The sequence below is a fragment of the Hyperoodon ampullatus genome (genome assembly GCF_949752795.1).
Source record: "Hyperoodon ampullatus genome assembly, chromosome: 12".
In the NCBI taxonomy this organism is placed as follows: Eukaryota; Metazoa; Chordata; class Mammalia; order Artiodactyla; family Ziphiidae; genus Hyperoodon; species Hyperoodon ampullatus.
The window spans coordinates 47715010-47729452 of NC_136925.1; the positions used below are offsets into that span (position 1 = coordinate 47715010).

The window sequence follows — 14443 nt, forward strand, 5'->3', positions numbered from 1 at the left end:
TGAATATACTTAAACATTGAAGTGTCTTTTAAAAAGAAACAACCCAATCAAAAAATGGGCAGAAGACCTAAAATAGACAATTCTCCAAAGAAGACATACAGATAGCCAACAGGCACATGAAAAGATGCTCAACGTCGCTAATTACCAGAGAAATGCAAGTCAAAACTACAATGAGGTACCACCTCACACCAGTCAGAATGGCCATCATCAAAAAATCTACAAACAATAAATGCTGGAGAGGGTGTGGAGAAAAGGGACCCCTCTTGCACTGTTGCTGGGAAGGTAAATTGATACAGCCACTGTGGAGAACAGTATGGAGGTTCCTTAAAAAACCAAAGACAGAGCTGCCATAAAAAGAATGAAATAATGCCACTTGCGGCAACATGGATGGATCTAGAGATTATCATACTATGCAAAGTAAGTCAGAAAGACAAATACCATATGATATCACTTATATGCGGAATCTAAAATACGACACAAATGAACGTATCTATGAAACAGAAACAGACTCACAGACATAGAAGACAGACCTTTCATTACCAGAGAGGAAAGGGGGAGGCGGATAAACTAGGAGTCTGGGATTAGCAGATACAAACTACTATATATAAAATAAACAACAAGGTCTTCCTGGGAACTATATCCAAGGTCTTATAATAAGCTATAATGAAAAAGAATAAGCATTTTATATGTATAACTGAATTGCTTTTCTGTACACCAGAAACTAAAACACAACACTGTAAATCAACTATACTTCAATTTTTTTAAAAAAAGTGTTTTTTACATACCCACACTCATGTATGTGTTCTCACATTTATGAAGTAGAGGGGAAAATTCTGCTGACATCTCTGAGTACAGTTACAAGCTTCATTTAACAAGTGAGATACTTCAATAAGGAGTATTATTTGGTTTGCCAAAATAACTACTATGAGGCAAGACGGTAGAATCTTTTTGATGAAACTGGAAACAAAACTAGTCTCCACTCAGTCACGTATTAACCATATTATTAGGTAGTTACTCAATACAAACATGTTGGTACATAAACACTATGGTCTTACTCCACTCATATCTCCTTACTGAAGTCCATTTCCTCCATATTAAAAAGAGACCAACATGTCAATATTATAATAATTTAGAGCCATGTAAGTTGAGTGTTCCAGCAAAATTAGCACAGACGGGAAGAGACACTAGGATATTCTTGGGGCGGTTCTCACCATTATGTGTTCAGGAAGGCAGAACTGAGACAGAATGGGTGGGTGTCACATTGGAAGGGACAAAGCCAGCAGGTGTGCATCACAAGGGCAACAGATCTATGGGCCATGAAAACTGGCTCATGTGACAGCATTGGCACTTACATTAAACAGTTGCCATAGAACATACATAAGAAAGCTTACAAGTACCTTCTCTCAAATATTTTACCAGTGGACTGATGGCTGGGTCATTAATTTAATACAACTGCCACATGAAAGCAAAGAGAATCATTACTTTTAGAAGAGTAATCAGGAAATCACACCTAACTAGCATTCCAGTCACATAGTAACAGAATCAGCATAGGAAACATCTCCTAGCAGGCACATTTACAGGCATGCTTCTGAGTGGCAGTCCGTATCAACTGTGATCCTGCTCATTTCCATAAGCATAATGAGGCAAGTTCTAGCAATGAAGTAGGAACAGGTATTCAGACCCACAGATTGATTCAGAAATATATAAATCTAAGTAGGAAAGGAGATAAAAACAAATTGGGAAAAGGCAGTCAGAAGTTCCCGATTCATGAAGACATGTTTCTAACTGTTAAGCAATACAGTAAGAACAAGTCATTAGCCACTTACATCTGATTCCCAGTAATAATGAAAGATTAGGCTCTTTGCCCTGAGCACGCTGATTAAGAATACTACACAATGCCTTCAAGTCAAACAAACAATAGGACATTTCCTTGAACAGCTGATCAATCACACTCAAATCAAATAGTGGCCTTTTGGAAAGAACGGTCTGCTGCCTGGATTGGTCTGCTTCCTGGCCCTGATCCAATAAAGAGCAGGTCTCTTCTGTTTGTCTTTGGTTCTGCAATGGATAAAGAAAACAAAAATCTGGCTGTTAGAACAGAGGAAAGGTACTCAAAAGCCATAAAGGTTAACATTCCCCCATCCAATTCTATAAAGAAAACAGTGGAATCATATTACATGCACATTAACCAAATTTAACTGCATACATATAGCAGGAAAAATAAAAAGGGAGAGAAAAAGAATTTAAATAGTGGAAAGGGTGCCATCTGATGGCCTAGAGTAAACCTGAGAGAGGAAACATGAATTCAAACAGTCTCAGTTTCTAGGGGGTCTCTCATGGTCTCACATAAAAAGTACCTTGGTTGTGTATATATTTTGCTATGAGATGTATCCCAAGAACAAAAAGAACTGCAAAGAAAACTTAAATCGCATCCTACAGTTTTATTGTTAGTAGCCACAGTGATTTAGTTACTCTGAAACTATTTTTTGTATATTGGGAAAAAAGTATATATGTTACTATGTTAATGTTGACAGGAACCATACTTTTCAGTGTAAGAGAAAAAGAAATAAAAATATAAAATCAAAGGAAAAAAAATGCCAAACAACTCTGAATTGTTAAATTTGAATTGGAAGTATCGGTACAAACTCATGATTTATTATGCTCAGAAAAAGCTACGCTCACCTCTTCCCCAAATGACCACCATTTACTCCTCATCCTGAAAACTGCTAATTAAAGGTAAGTTTAACTAGCTTTCCAGTTGGAACTGTATTTCAGAAAAGCCAAATAGCCTGGGTTGATGAGGAAAATACAAATTTTTACAGACAAATGCCAGCTAATAAATGTAAAGGGAATGATATAATTAGAAAAAATTACTGTTGTTTTAATCATCTAATCATTCAGACAATGATCACTGGTGCAAGCTAAAACCATCAGGGGAAAGGTTGCTGGCAAACTGCACATTTACACACTTGCCTAAGTATCAACAACCCCATTAACTGCTGACTGCAGAGGCTACAATGTTACAATGGAAAGAATCAGTCTGTCACCACCTTAACCCAGTGAGATGGGTATTTGTGACACAGTGGGATAAACAAACACGTATAATTTGATGATGTGAACAATACCTACAAAGTATTCGTGCCAAAAAATGTTTGCACTGAATCTAATATCTTTAGCGTTAACTCCTAGCTTACAAGAAATACAGGGGGTAGAGAACAAGATAAATGACACCATGAGGAAGCAATCAGACAAATCTAGGTGTGACAAATTTACAGTCTGTAAGACAAAATGCCCAGTTTCTTCAGGGAGAAGAAAGAAACTTTAGGTTTATAAGACAAAATGAAACACAACACACGGTCCTTGTTTGAATGCTGGTTTCAATAGCCACTATAAAAAACACTTGGGGAACAAGAGGGAGGGGATATGGGAACATATGTATATGCATAGCTGATTCACTTTGTTATACAGCAGAAACTAAGACACCATTGTAAAGCAGTTATACTCCAATAAAGATGTTAAAAAAAACATTTGGGGAAGAAGGGGGGAAATTTTCATAAGACTAGGTATTATCAAACGTCAAGGAAAATTATTATTCTTATTGGGTGAGACAATGGTGAAATGGTTATATAGGAAACTGTCCCTAAGTTTTGGAGATGCATTCCTAAGTATTTAGAGGAAAATGTCATGATGACAACTCAAAAACTAAAATAAACATTTTCTGTATAACATGTCCTTAAATGCAAGCCAAGTATTTCATCTCATAATTAAATGAAGAAAGTGTGACCTGTTTCAGTGATGAAGTGTCTACATTGCACCTTCCTTAAGGATTTTCAAGGGTAATTTTGTTTGTATTCAACTTATGCATCATTTGATGACTTTAGGATCTAATCTCTATATACCATTTGACTTTGCTATAGTTAAGTTTGTGCAATTGTTCCTAAGACATTAGAAAAATAAAAGTTTTTCTTTTAGATTAGAATTTTAGTAAGAAACCTAATGGATTTAATTAACTGGCACATCAAAATCAAGTCTTCAATTAAAAAATGATTTATGAATATGTACAAAATAAGCATTTGCTTTAACTTAAGTAGGTACTGAATCATCCTTGAAAGCTATCTGAATTTCTTTTACTCACATCAAGCAATGTTCTTAATCTCTGAAGGTTTCTTTCTTTCTTTTCAAGCTCTTCCATCATCTTTTGAGTAGTCAATTTTTCTTTAGAAAGCTTCCCTTGCATAGACTAGAATAAAGAGAATTGCAAGCAAAGCATGTTAATGCTTAAAGCAAAATGCAATCAGGTAGGTAACCAGGAATACTGGCTCTGAATACTTTAGATGTTCTGACCTCCCTAACCCCTTGGAAGATGATGCCTTCACTTTTCAATCAACTCATATTACTTCTAGAGTGGATAATTCCAAAGCAGGGGAGGAGGGAGGAAGGAGAAAATATCATCTTTACCAAGACAGTTTTTAATCTGGGTAAAACATGTTACATCTAATGTTGCTGTTTAACAACTGTATTACAAACAGTTCTTATTTTATTGATTTTTGTTTATATATTGGGAGTGTATTAGCAAATCTATACTTTAAAAAAAACCCTTTTTCTTATGATTAATAAGGTACAAGATAATAAGATCATAAGACTATGCCTGTTTTCTATCATTTGAAACAGCTAAACACCCTCTCTGAGTGTATAATATTCCAAGCTGTGACTATGATGTTCAATTCAGGGCAAAGGTCTATTATGGGACTTAGATAAACTAACCTCTCTTAATTCCATTATAAAATTATAAATTATTCAGACATGATACTATTGTGAGATAATCTTGAGTATACCAAAGCAGAATATAGGATATTTTAAGAGTGCTTGGGTCATTTCAGCTTATAAATCTGATTTTCAGCTACACATCAAAGAAGAACTTGCCATAAACCTTACACTTATCAGTGATTTTTTTTTCTATCAACTTTTCCCCTTTTGAACCCCAAGATCAATAAACATGACTAAAGAAGAAATTTCATTATTTTTTGCTTCAGGTCTATATTTAGTCTCAACTCTGAAAATTCTTCAGAATGCTGATGACCTAAATAGCATACAATCTACTGTGAAGGTTTTTTTTTTTCCCTCACATTATCTCTGGATGGAATAAGAGAGGATAGCTGTCACCATGGGTTGAGATAAGACTCTAAATATAAAACAGTTTTCTCAGTAGCAGTATTCAATCTTGTTGCTTTTTAATTTCATTTGTCTGCTAAACTCTGTAAAAATATTATATTTAATTACTCAAAAGTTGGATACAAATGAATCAAGCTCTATAACAAGTACATTTTCTTTCAGGGAAAACTTGTTTTATATTCCAAAAAGATGAATTCCACAGTACAAAGTCACATGGGCTACCTGAAAATATATATTTTTGGATATTGAAATTCCTTTGTAACTGAATCAAAACCCATTTGATTGAATGATATGTTGGGATTTATTTACCTAGCTAAAAACTCATACTTACTGGCATGACAAGATTATTCGGCTAGAATCCAGAATTCATCCTAAATTTTCTTAAGATTTGTGACTGTTTATTTTATTAGAATTGTAGAAGAAAGGCACAACAAATAAACTACTCTAAATCTCATATTTTAACAGTGAAAACAGAACCCAAGAGAGGTATTTTCACAATGCTGTAATATAATTCTTTAGAAGATTATAGTGGTTTTTATTTTTATCATGTTGAATGTGACTAATATGTAGCTAATAAATCTGACTAATACGTTACTGTGTAAGACTAAATTTAAATCAGTGAAGAAAAAGGTAATCTCCATCAGAATAAACCAGAAATGTCTGGCAGTAGTGCTGTCTGTCATAAGAAGGAAAATTGAACTGGGGAAATACATTAAGCTTAACATGTTATGTTGGTTAGGTTCAAAGGTACTAATCAAGCAGCCCTTTAAAAGAAGAAAGAGTTCACAGACACATTCTAGTAAGACCAAATGTGTACAACTTATAGGATAATACTAGGTATGAGTGCTATAGCTGTCTGACAATAACATTTCACCTAAAAGATTAATTACTTCTCTATCCCAAATTGTATGAAAAAGCACATGTTTAAAGTTTAAGAAAAAAGCAAGGTGAGGGGAATCTCTACTGAGCTTAGAATGGGATTACTGAAGTTAAAAACGAAATCATTTTTAAATGTCTACAATTTCCCTTTAAATTTCCTGTTTAATAATGATTTTTTAAAGTCTCAGTTACTAATCCACAGGTATTGATCACAATCATTCTTGCAGTTGAAAGTGGTTTTAAATTCACTTCTTATTTTGATGTAAATATCCAGAAATGCTAACCATTTTTTGGCGCATATACAAATTTTAACAAGGACCTAGAAGAACTAAAGATGAAACAGGCAATGATGAACAACACAATAAATGAAATTAAAAATACTCTAGATGGAATCAATAGCAGAATAACTGATGCAGAAGAACGGATAAGTGACCTGGAAGATAAAATAGTGGAAATAACTACTGCAGAGCAGAAGAAAGAAAAAAGAATGAAAAGAACTGAGGACAGTCTCAGAAACCTCTGGGACAACATTAAACGCACCAACATTCGAATTATAGGGGTTCCAGAAGAAAAAGAGAAAAAGGGACTGAGAAAATATTTGAAGAGATTATAGTTGAAAACTTCCCTAATATGGGAAAGGAAATAGTTAATCAAGTCCAGGAAGCAAAGAGAGTCCCATACAGGATAAATCCAAGGAGAAACACGCCAAGACACATATTAATCAAACTGTCAAAAATTAAATACAAAGAAAACATATTAAAAGCAGCAAGGGAAAAACAACAAATAACACACAAGGGAATCCCCATAAGGTTAACAGCTGATCTTTCAGCAGAAACTCTGCAAGCCAGAAGGGACTGGCAGGACATATTTAAAGAGATGAAGGAGAGAAACCTACAACCAAGATTACTCTACCCAGCAAGGATCTCATTCAGATTTGATGGAGAAATTAAAACCTTTACAGACAAGCAAAAGCTGAGAGAGTTCAGCACCACCAAACCAGCTTTACAATAAATGCTAAAGGAACTTCTCTAGGCAAGAAACACAAGAGAAGGAAAAGACCTAAAATAACAAACCCCAAACAATTAAGAAAATGGGAATAGGAACATACATATTGATAATTACCTTAAATGTAAATGGATTAAATGCTCCCACCAAAAGACACAGACTGGCGGAATGGACACAAAAACAGGACGCATATATATACTGTCTACAAGAGACCCACTTCAGACCTAGAGACACATACAGACTGAAAGTAAGGGGATGGAAAAAGATACTCTATGCAAATGGAAACCAAAAGAAAGCTGGAGTAGCAATTCTCGTATCAGACAAAATAGACTTTAAAATAAAGACTATTACAAGAGACAAAGAAGGATACTACATAATGATCAAGGGATGGATCCAGGAAGAAGATATAACAATTGTAACTATTTATGCACCCAACATAGGAGCACCTCAATACATAAGGCAAATACTAACAGCCATAAAAGGGGAAATTGACAGTAACACATTCATAGTAGGGGACTTTAACACCCACTTTCACCAATGGACAGACCATCCAAAATGAAAATAAATAAGGAAACACAAGCTTTAAATGATACATTAAACAATATGGACTTAATTGATATTTATAGGACATTCTATCCAAAAACAACAGAATACACATTTTTCTCAAGTGCTCATGGAACATTCTCCAGGATAGATCATATCTTTGGTCACAAATAAAGCCGTGGTAAATTTGAGAAAATTTAAATCGTATCAAGTATATTTTCTGACCACAATGCTATGAGACTAGATATCAATTACAGGAAAAGATCTGTAAAAAATACAAACACATGGAGGCTAAACAATACACTACTTAATAACCAAGTGATCACTGAAGAAATCAAAGAGGAACTCAAAAAATACCTAGAAACAAATGACAATGGAGACACGACGACCCAAAACCTATGGGATGCAGCAAAAGCAGTTCTAAGAGGGAAGTTTCTAGCAATACAATCCCACCTTAAGAAACAGGAAACATCTCGAATAAACAACCTAACCTTGCACCTAAAGCAATTAGAGAAAGAAGAACAAAAAAACCCCAAAGTTAACAGAATGAAAGAAATCATAAAGATCAGATCAGAAATAAATGAAAAAGAAATGAAGGAAACAATAGCAAAGATCAGTAAAACGAAAAGCTGGTTCTTTGAGAAGATAAACAAAATTGATAAACCATTAGCCAGACTCATCAAGAAAAAAAGGGAGAAGACTCAAATCAATAGAATTAGAAATGAAAAAGGAGAAGTAACAACTGACACTGCAGAAATACAAAGGATCATGAGAGATTACTACAAGCAACTCTATGCCAATAAAATGGACAACCTGGAAGAAATGGACAAATTCTTAGAAATGCACAACCTGCCAAGACTGAATCAGGAAGAAATAGAAAATACGAACAGACCAATCACAAGCACTGAAATTGAAACTGTGATTAAAAATCTTCCAACAAACAAAAGCCCAGGACCAGATGGCTTCACAGGCGAATTCTATCAAGCATTTAGAGAAGAGCTAACACCTATCCTTCTCAAACTCTTCCAAAATATAGCACAGGGAGGAACACTCCCAAACTCATTCTATGAGGCCACCATCACCCTGATACCAAAACCAGACAAGGATGTCACAAAGAAAGAAAACTACAGGCCAATATCACTGATGAACATACATGCAAAAACCCTCAACAAAATACTAGCAAACAGAATCCAACAGCACATTAAAAGGATCATACACCATGATTAAGTGGGGTTTATTCCAGAAATGGAAGGATTCTTCAATATATGCAAATCAATCAAAGTGATACACCATATTAACAAATTGAAGGAGAAAAACCATATGATTATCTCAATAGATGCAGAGAAAGCTTTTGACAAAATTCAACACCCATTTATGATAAAAACCCTCCAGAAAGTAGGCATAGGGGGAACCTTCCTCAAGGCCATATATGACAAACCCACAGCCAACATCGTCCTCAATGGTGAAAAACTGAAAGCATTTCCACTAAGATCAGGAACAAGACAAGGTTGCCCACTCTCACCACTCTTATTCAACATAGTTTTGGAAGTTTTAGCCACAGAGAAGAAAAGGAAATAAAAGGAATCCAAATCAGAAAAGAAGAATTAAAGCTGTCACTGTTTGCAGATGACATGATACTATACATAGAGAATCCTAAAGATGCTACCAGAAAACTACTAGAGCTAATCAATGAATTTGGTAGAGTAGCAGGATACAAAATTAATGCACAGAAATCTCTGGCATTCCTATACACTAATGATGAAAAATCTGAAAGTGAAATCAAGACAACACTCCCATTTACCATTGCAACAAAAAGAATAAAATATCTAGGAATAAACCTACCTAAGGAGACAAAAGACCTGTATGCAGAAAATTATAAGACACTGATGAAAGAAATTAAAGATGATACAAACAGATGGAGAGATAAACCATGTTCTTGGATTGGAAGAATCAACATTGTGAAAATGACTCTGCTACCCAAAGCAATCTACAGATTCAATGCAATCCCTAGCAAATTACCACTGGCATTTTTCACAGAACTAGAATAAAAAATTTCACAATTTGTATGGAAACACAAAAGACCCCGAATAGCCAAAGCAATTTGAGAATGAAAAACGGAGCTGGAGGAATCAGGCTCCCTGTCTTCAGACTATACTACAAAGCGACAGTAATCAAGAGAGTATGGTACTGGCACAAAAACAGAAAGATAGATCAATGGAACAGGATAGAAAGCCCAGAGATAAACCCACGCACATATGGTCACCTTATCTTTGATAAAGGAGGCAGGAATGTGCAGTGGAGAAAGGACAGCCTCTTCAGTAAGTGTTGCTGGGAAAACTGGACAGGTACATGTAAAAGTATGAGATTAGATCACTCCCTAACACCATACACAAAAATAAGCTCAAAATGGATTAAAGACCTAAATGTAAGGCCAGACACTATCAAACTCTTAGAGGAAAACACAGGCTGAACACTCTATGACATAAATCACAGCAAGATCCTTTGTGACCCACCTCCTAGAGAAATGGAAATAAAAACAAAATAAACAAATGGGACCTAATGAAATTTCAAAGCTTTTGCACAGCAAAGGAAAGAATAAACAAGACCAAAAGACAACCCTCAGAATGGGAGAATGTATTTGCAAATGAAGCAACTGACAAAGGATTAATCTCCAAAATTTACAAGCAGCTCATGCAGCTCAATAACAAAAAAAACAAACAACCCAATCCAAAAATGGGCAGAAGACCTAAATAGACATTTCTCCAAAGAAGATATACAGACTGCCAACAAACACATGAAAGAATGCTCAACATCATTAATCATTAGAGAAATGCAAATCAAAACTACAGTGAGATATCATCTCACACCAGTCAGAATGGCCATCATCAGAAAATCTAGAAACAATAAATGCTGGAGAGGGTGTGGAGAAAAGGGAACCCTCTTGCACTGCTGGTGGGAATGTGAATTGGTACAGCCACTATGGAGAACAGTATGGAGGTTCCTTAAAAAACTACAAATAGAACTACCATATGATCCAGCAATCCCACTACTGGGCATATACCCTGAGAAAACCATAATTCAAAAAGAGTCATGTACCAAAATGTTCATTGCAGCTCTATTTACAATAGCCAGGAGATGGAAACAATGTTAAGTGTCCATCATCGGATGAATGGATAAAGAAGATGTGGCACATATATACAATGGAATATTACTCAGCCATAAAAAGAAATGAAATTGAGCTATTTGTAATGAGGTGGATGGACCTAGAGTCTGTCATACAGAGTGAAGTACGTCAGAAGGAGAAAGACAAATACCATGTGCTAACACAAATATATGGAATTTAAGAGAAAAAAATGTCATGAAGAACCTAGGGGTAAGACAGGAGTAAAGACACAGACCTACTAGAGAATGGACTTGAGGATATGGGGAGGGGGAAGGGTAAGCTGTGACAAAGTGAGAGAGTGGCATGGACATGTGTACACTACCAAACGTAAAACAGATAGCTAGTGGGAAGCAGCTGCATAGCACAGGGAGATCAGCTCGGTGCTCTGTGACCACCTAGAGGGGTGGGATAGGGAGGGTGGGAGGGAGGGAGATGCAAGAGGGAAGAGATATGGAACATATGTATATGTACAACTGATTCACTTTGTTATAAAGCAGAAACTAACACAGCATTGTAAAGCAATTATACTCCAATAAAGATGTAAAAAAAAAAAAAAAAAAAAAAAAGAATTAGGATACTTGAACCAGGATGGCACAACAGTGGAGGTCAGGAGAAGGTGCCAGATGCTAGATATATTTTGAAGAAAACGGGAGTTGCTCACAAAATGTAAGGCAGAAGAGAAGTTAAGAATAAGTCTTAAGGTTTCCAGACAGAGCAAATGGTAGGGCAGATCTGTCATGAATAGATATGGGAAATATTGAAGGTGCAGCAGGTTTATTAGTTTTTGGCTTAGGGGAATAAGAAATTCAGTTTTGAACATGTTATGTCCAATACATCAAGTGGTGACGTTGAGAAGGCAATTGGATATACAAATTGTAAGAAAAGGGGAGCACTTTGACCTGGAGATAAAAATTAGGGAGCAGTAAGCACACACATTTTATTTAAAGCCATAAGACTAGGTAAGATCACCAAGAGAAGTATAAATAGAGAATCCTAGGGAAGAAACAAACCCCTTGTTTGAAATATGACACTGTGTGTGTGTGTATTTTAGCAGTATAACTGACCTACAACACTATGTTAATTTGAGGTGCACGACATAGTGATCTGATATTTCTATACATGACAAAATGATCACCATGATAAATCTAGTTACCATCTGCCACCATACAAGGTTATTACAATATTATTGACTATATTCCCCCCACTGTACATTTCACTCCTGTGACTCATTTATTTTGTAACTGCAAGTTTGTATCTCTTAATCTTGCTCACTGGAATATGATACAGTATTTTTGAAAGAAATTCACATGTCTTCAAAATAAAACTTAACATAAATATCACAAATGAAACTAAACTTATCCCTAGATTATAAACTGGATAAGTTTATAATAAGGTAATATGTCCAATTTTTATATACTAGTCTACTAACCTGCCTATACATTACAATAGGATTTATGCTACAGACCTTAAATTTATTGTGTCTAGTTAAATGAAACAACAAAAACAACCAAAAAATATCTTAAAAAGCAAGTTCCTCTGCATTCTTTTGATTGTCATTTTATTGTACATGTTTCTATTATCTAGAAACAAGGTATAAGTCAGTCACTTTAAGTTTATTGCTGAGAACAGTCAAAAGGCTTCACAGTAACTGTTATGATTTTATTAATACAAGCACACTATTTTTGCAATAGCATATGTAACTATACATAAAAGGTAAGATAATAGTGCTACTATCATAAGAAATAGCAATTAATAAGAGCATGCATACTTAACAAGATAATGGCATTTAGAAATCATTAATAAGAAGACTATATTCTTTTAATAAAATTTAATATTTTTCTCTCAACACCTTTTTAAAAACTAGTTAAGAAAAGTTCATCTCTTACATGAGGCCATCCATTCGTTCAAGACTGGGCGAGATAGCTGTTTTATCTAATACATAGAAACCAACACAGAGAGTCAAGGAAAATGAATATGTTCCAAATTTAAGAATAAGATAAAACCACAGAAAAAGACCTTAATAAAAGAGAAAAGTGGTTTACCTGATAAACACTTCAAAATAATGGTCATAAAGATGCTCACCAAGGTAAGGAGAACAAAGCAAGAACAAAGTGACAATTTCAACACAGAGAGAAAAAGTATAAGATAGTACCAAATGGAAGTCACAGAGCTGAAGAATACAATAACTGAACTGAAAAATATAATAGGGGGTGTTTAATAGCAGACTAGATGAGGCGGAACAAAGGATCAGTACATTTGAAGACAGGGCAGTGAAACTCAGCCAATCAGAGCAGTAAAAAGAAAAAAAGAATGAAGATAGTCTGAGGGACTTATGGGACAACATTAGGCAGACCAACATTCACATTATAGGGGTTCTAGAAGGAAGAGCGCGAGAGAGAAATGGACAGAAAACTTAAGTGGAGTAATGGCTGAAAACTTCCATAACTTGGTGAAGGAAACAGACATCCAGATCCAGGAAACTAAGAGTTCCAAAGAAGATGAATCTAAAGAGACCCACTGCAAGGCACATTATAATGAAACTGTCAAAAGTTAAAGAGAGAGAATCTTAGAAGCAGCAAGAGAAAAACAACTTATTACATGCAAGGGAAAGCCCATGATGCTATCAGCAGATTTTTCAGCAGAAACTTTGCAGGCCAGAAGAATGTGGCACTAAATATTCAAAGTGCTGGGGTGGAGGGGAGGGAAAGAACTGCCAACCAATAACATTCCACTTGGAAAGTTGTCCTTCAGAATTGAAGGAGAAATAGTTTTCCAGACAAGCAACAGCTGAAAGAGTTCATCACCACTAGACCGGCCTCACAAGAAATGTTAAAGGGATTCTTTAAGCTGAAACGAAAGGGTACTAATTAGTAACAGTATAAGTATAAATCTCACTAGTAAAGGTAAATATATTGTAAAATTCGGAATAATCTAATGTTGTAAAGGTGGTTGGTTAATCACTTACAAAGCTACTATGAAGGTTAAAAGGCAAAAGTAGTGGAACTATAACTACAATAATTTGTTAATGGATAGACAAGATAAACTGTGGCATCAAAAATATAAAAAGGGGAGGGTGCTATATCAAACTAAAAAGCTTCTGCACAGTGAAGGAAACCACCAACAAAATGAAAAGGCAACCTACAGAATTGTAGAAAATATTTGCAAATAATGTATCTGATAAGGGGTTAATATCCAAAATATATAAAGAATTTATACAACTCAAGAGCTGAAAAAAAATCCAATTTAAAATGGGTAAAAGTTTAAATAGACATTTTTCCAAAGAAGATATTCAAATGGCCAACAGGCACATGGAAAGTTGCTCAACTTCACTAATCATCAGGGAAATGTACATCAAAACCAAAGCCACAATGAGATCACCTCACACCTGTCAGGGTGGTTATTATCAAAAAGAGATAAGTGTTAGCTAGGATGTAGAGAAAAAGGGAACCCTTGTGCACTGTTGGTGGAAATGTAAATTGGTGCAGCCACTATGGAGAACAGCTTGGAGGTTCCTCAGGCAACTAAAAACAGACCTACCATGTGATCCAGCAACTCCAGTTCTGGGAATTTATCCAACGGAAATGAAAACACTAACTTGAAAAGATATGTGCACCCCACTGTTCACTGCAGCATTATCTATAATAGCCAAGACATGGAAGCAACCTAAGTGTCCCTCAATGG

The 14443-nt window shown here is 35.3% G+C and overlaps 1 protein-coding gene across 3 annotated transcripts in view; it reads right to left on the minus strand.

The window, feature by feature from the left end:
• The window catches only part of CEP85L (centrosomal protein 85L), a gene marked incomplete at both ends in the record, with an annotated part of 151042 nt that overhangs the window by 2483 nt on the left and 134116 nt on the right, over positions 1–14443 (minus strand). For 2 of the 3 annotated variants that reach the window (XM_079716098.1, XM_079716099.1), the window contains 2 exons: positions 1827–2058; positions 4136–4240. In XM_079716098.1, coding sequence (XP_079572224.1) covers positions 1827–2058; positions 4136–4240 — 337 coding nt within the window. Of the gene's footprint in view, positions 1–1826; positions 2085–4131; positions 4241–14443 lie in introns of all 3 variants that reach the window. The other variant, XM_079716097.1, reaches the window with a different exon arrangement.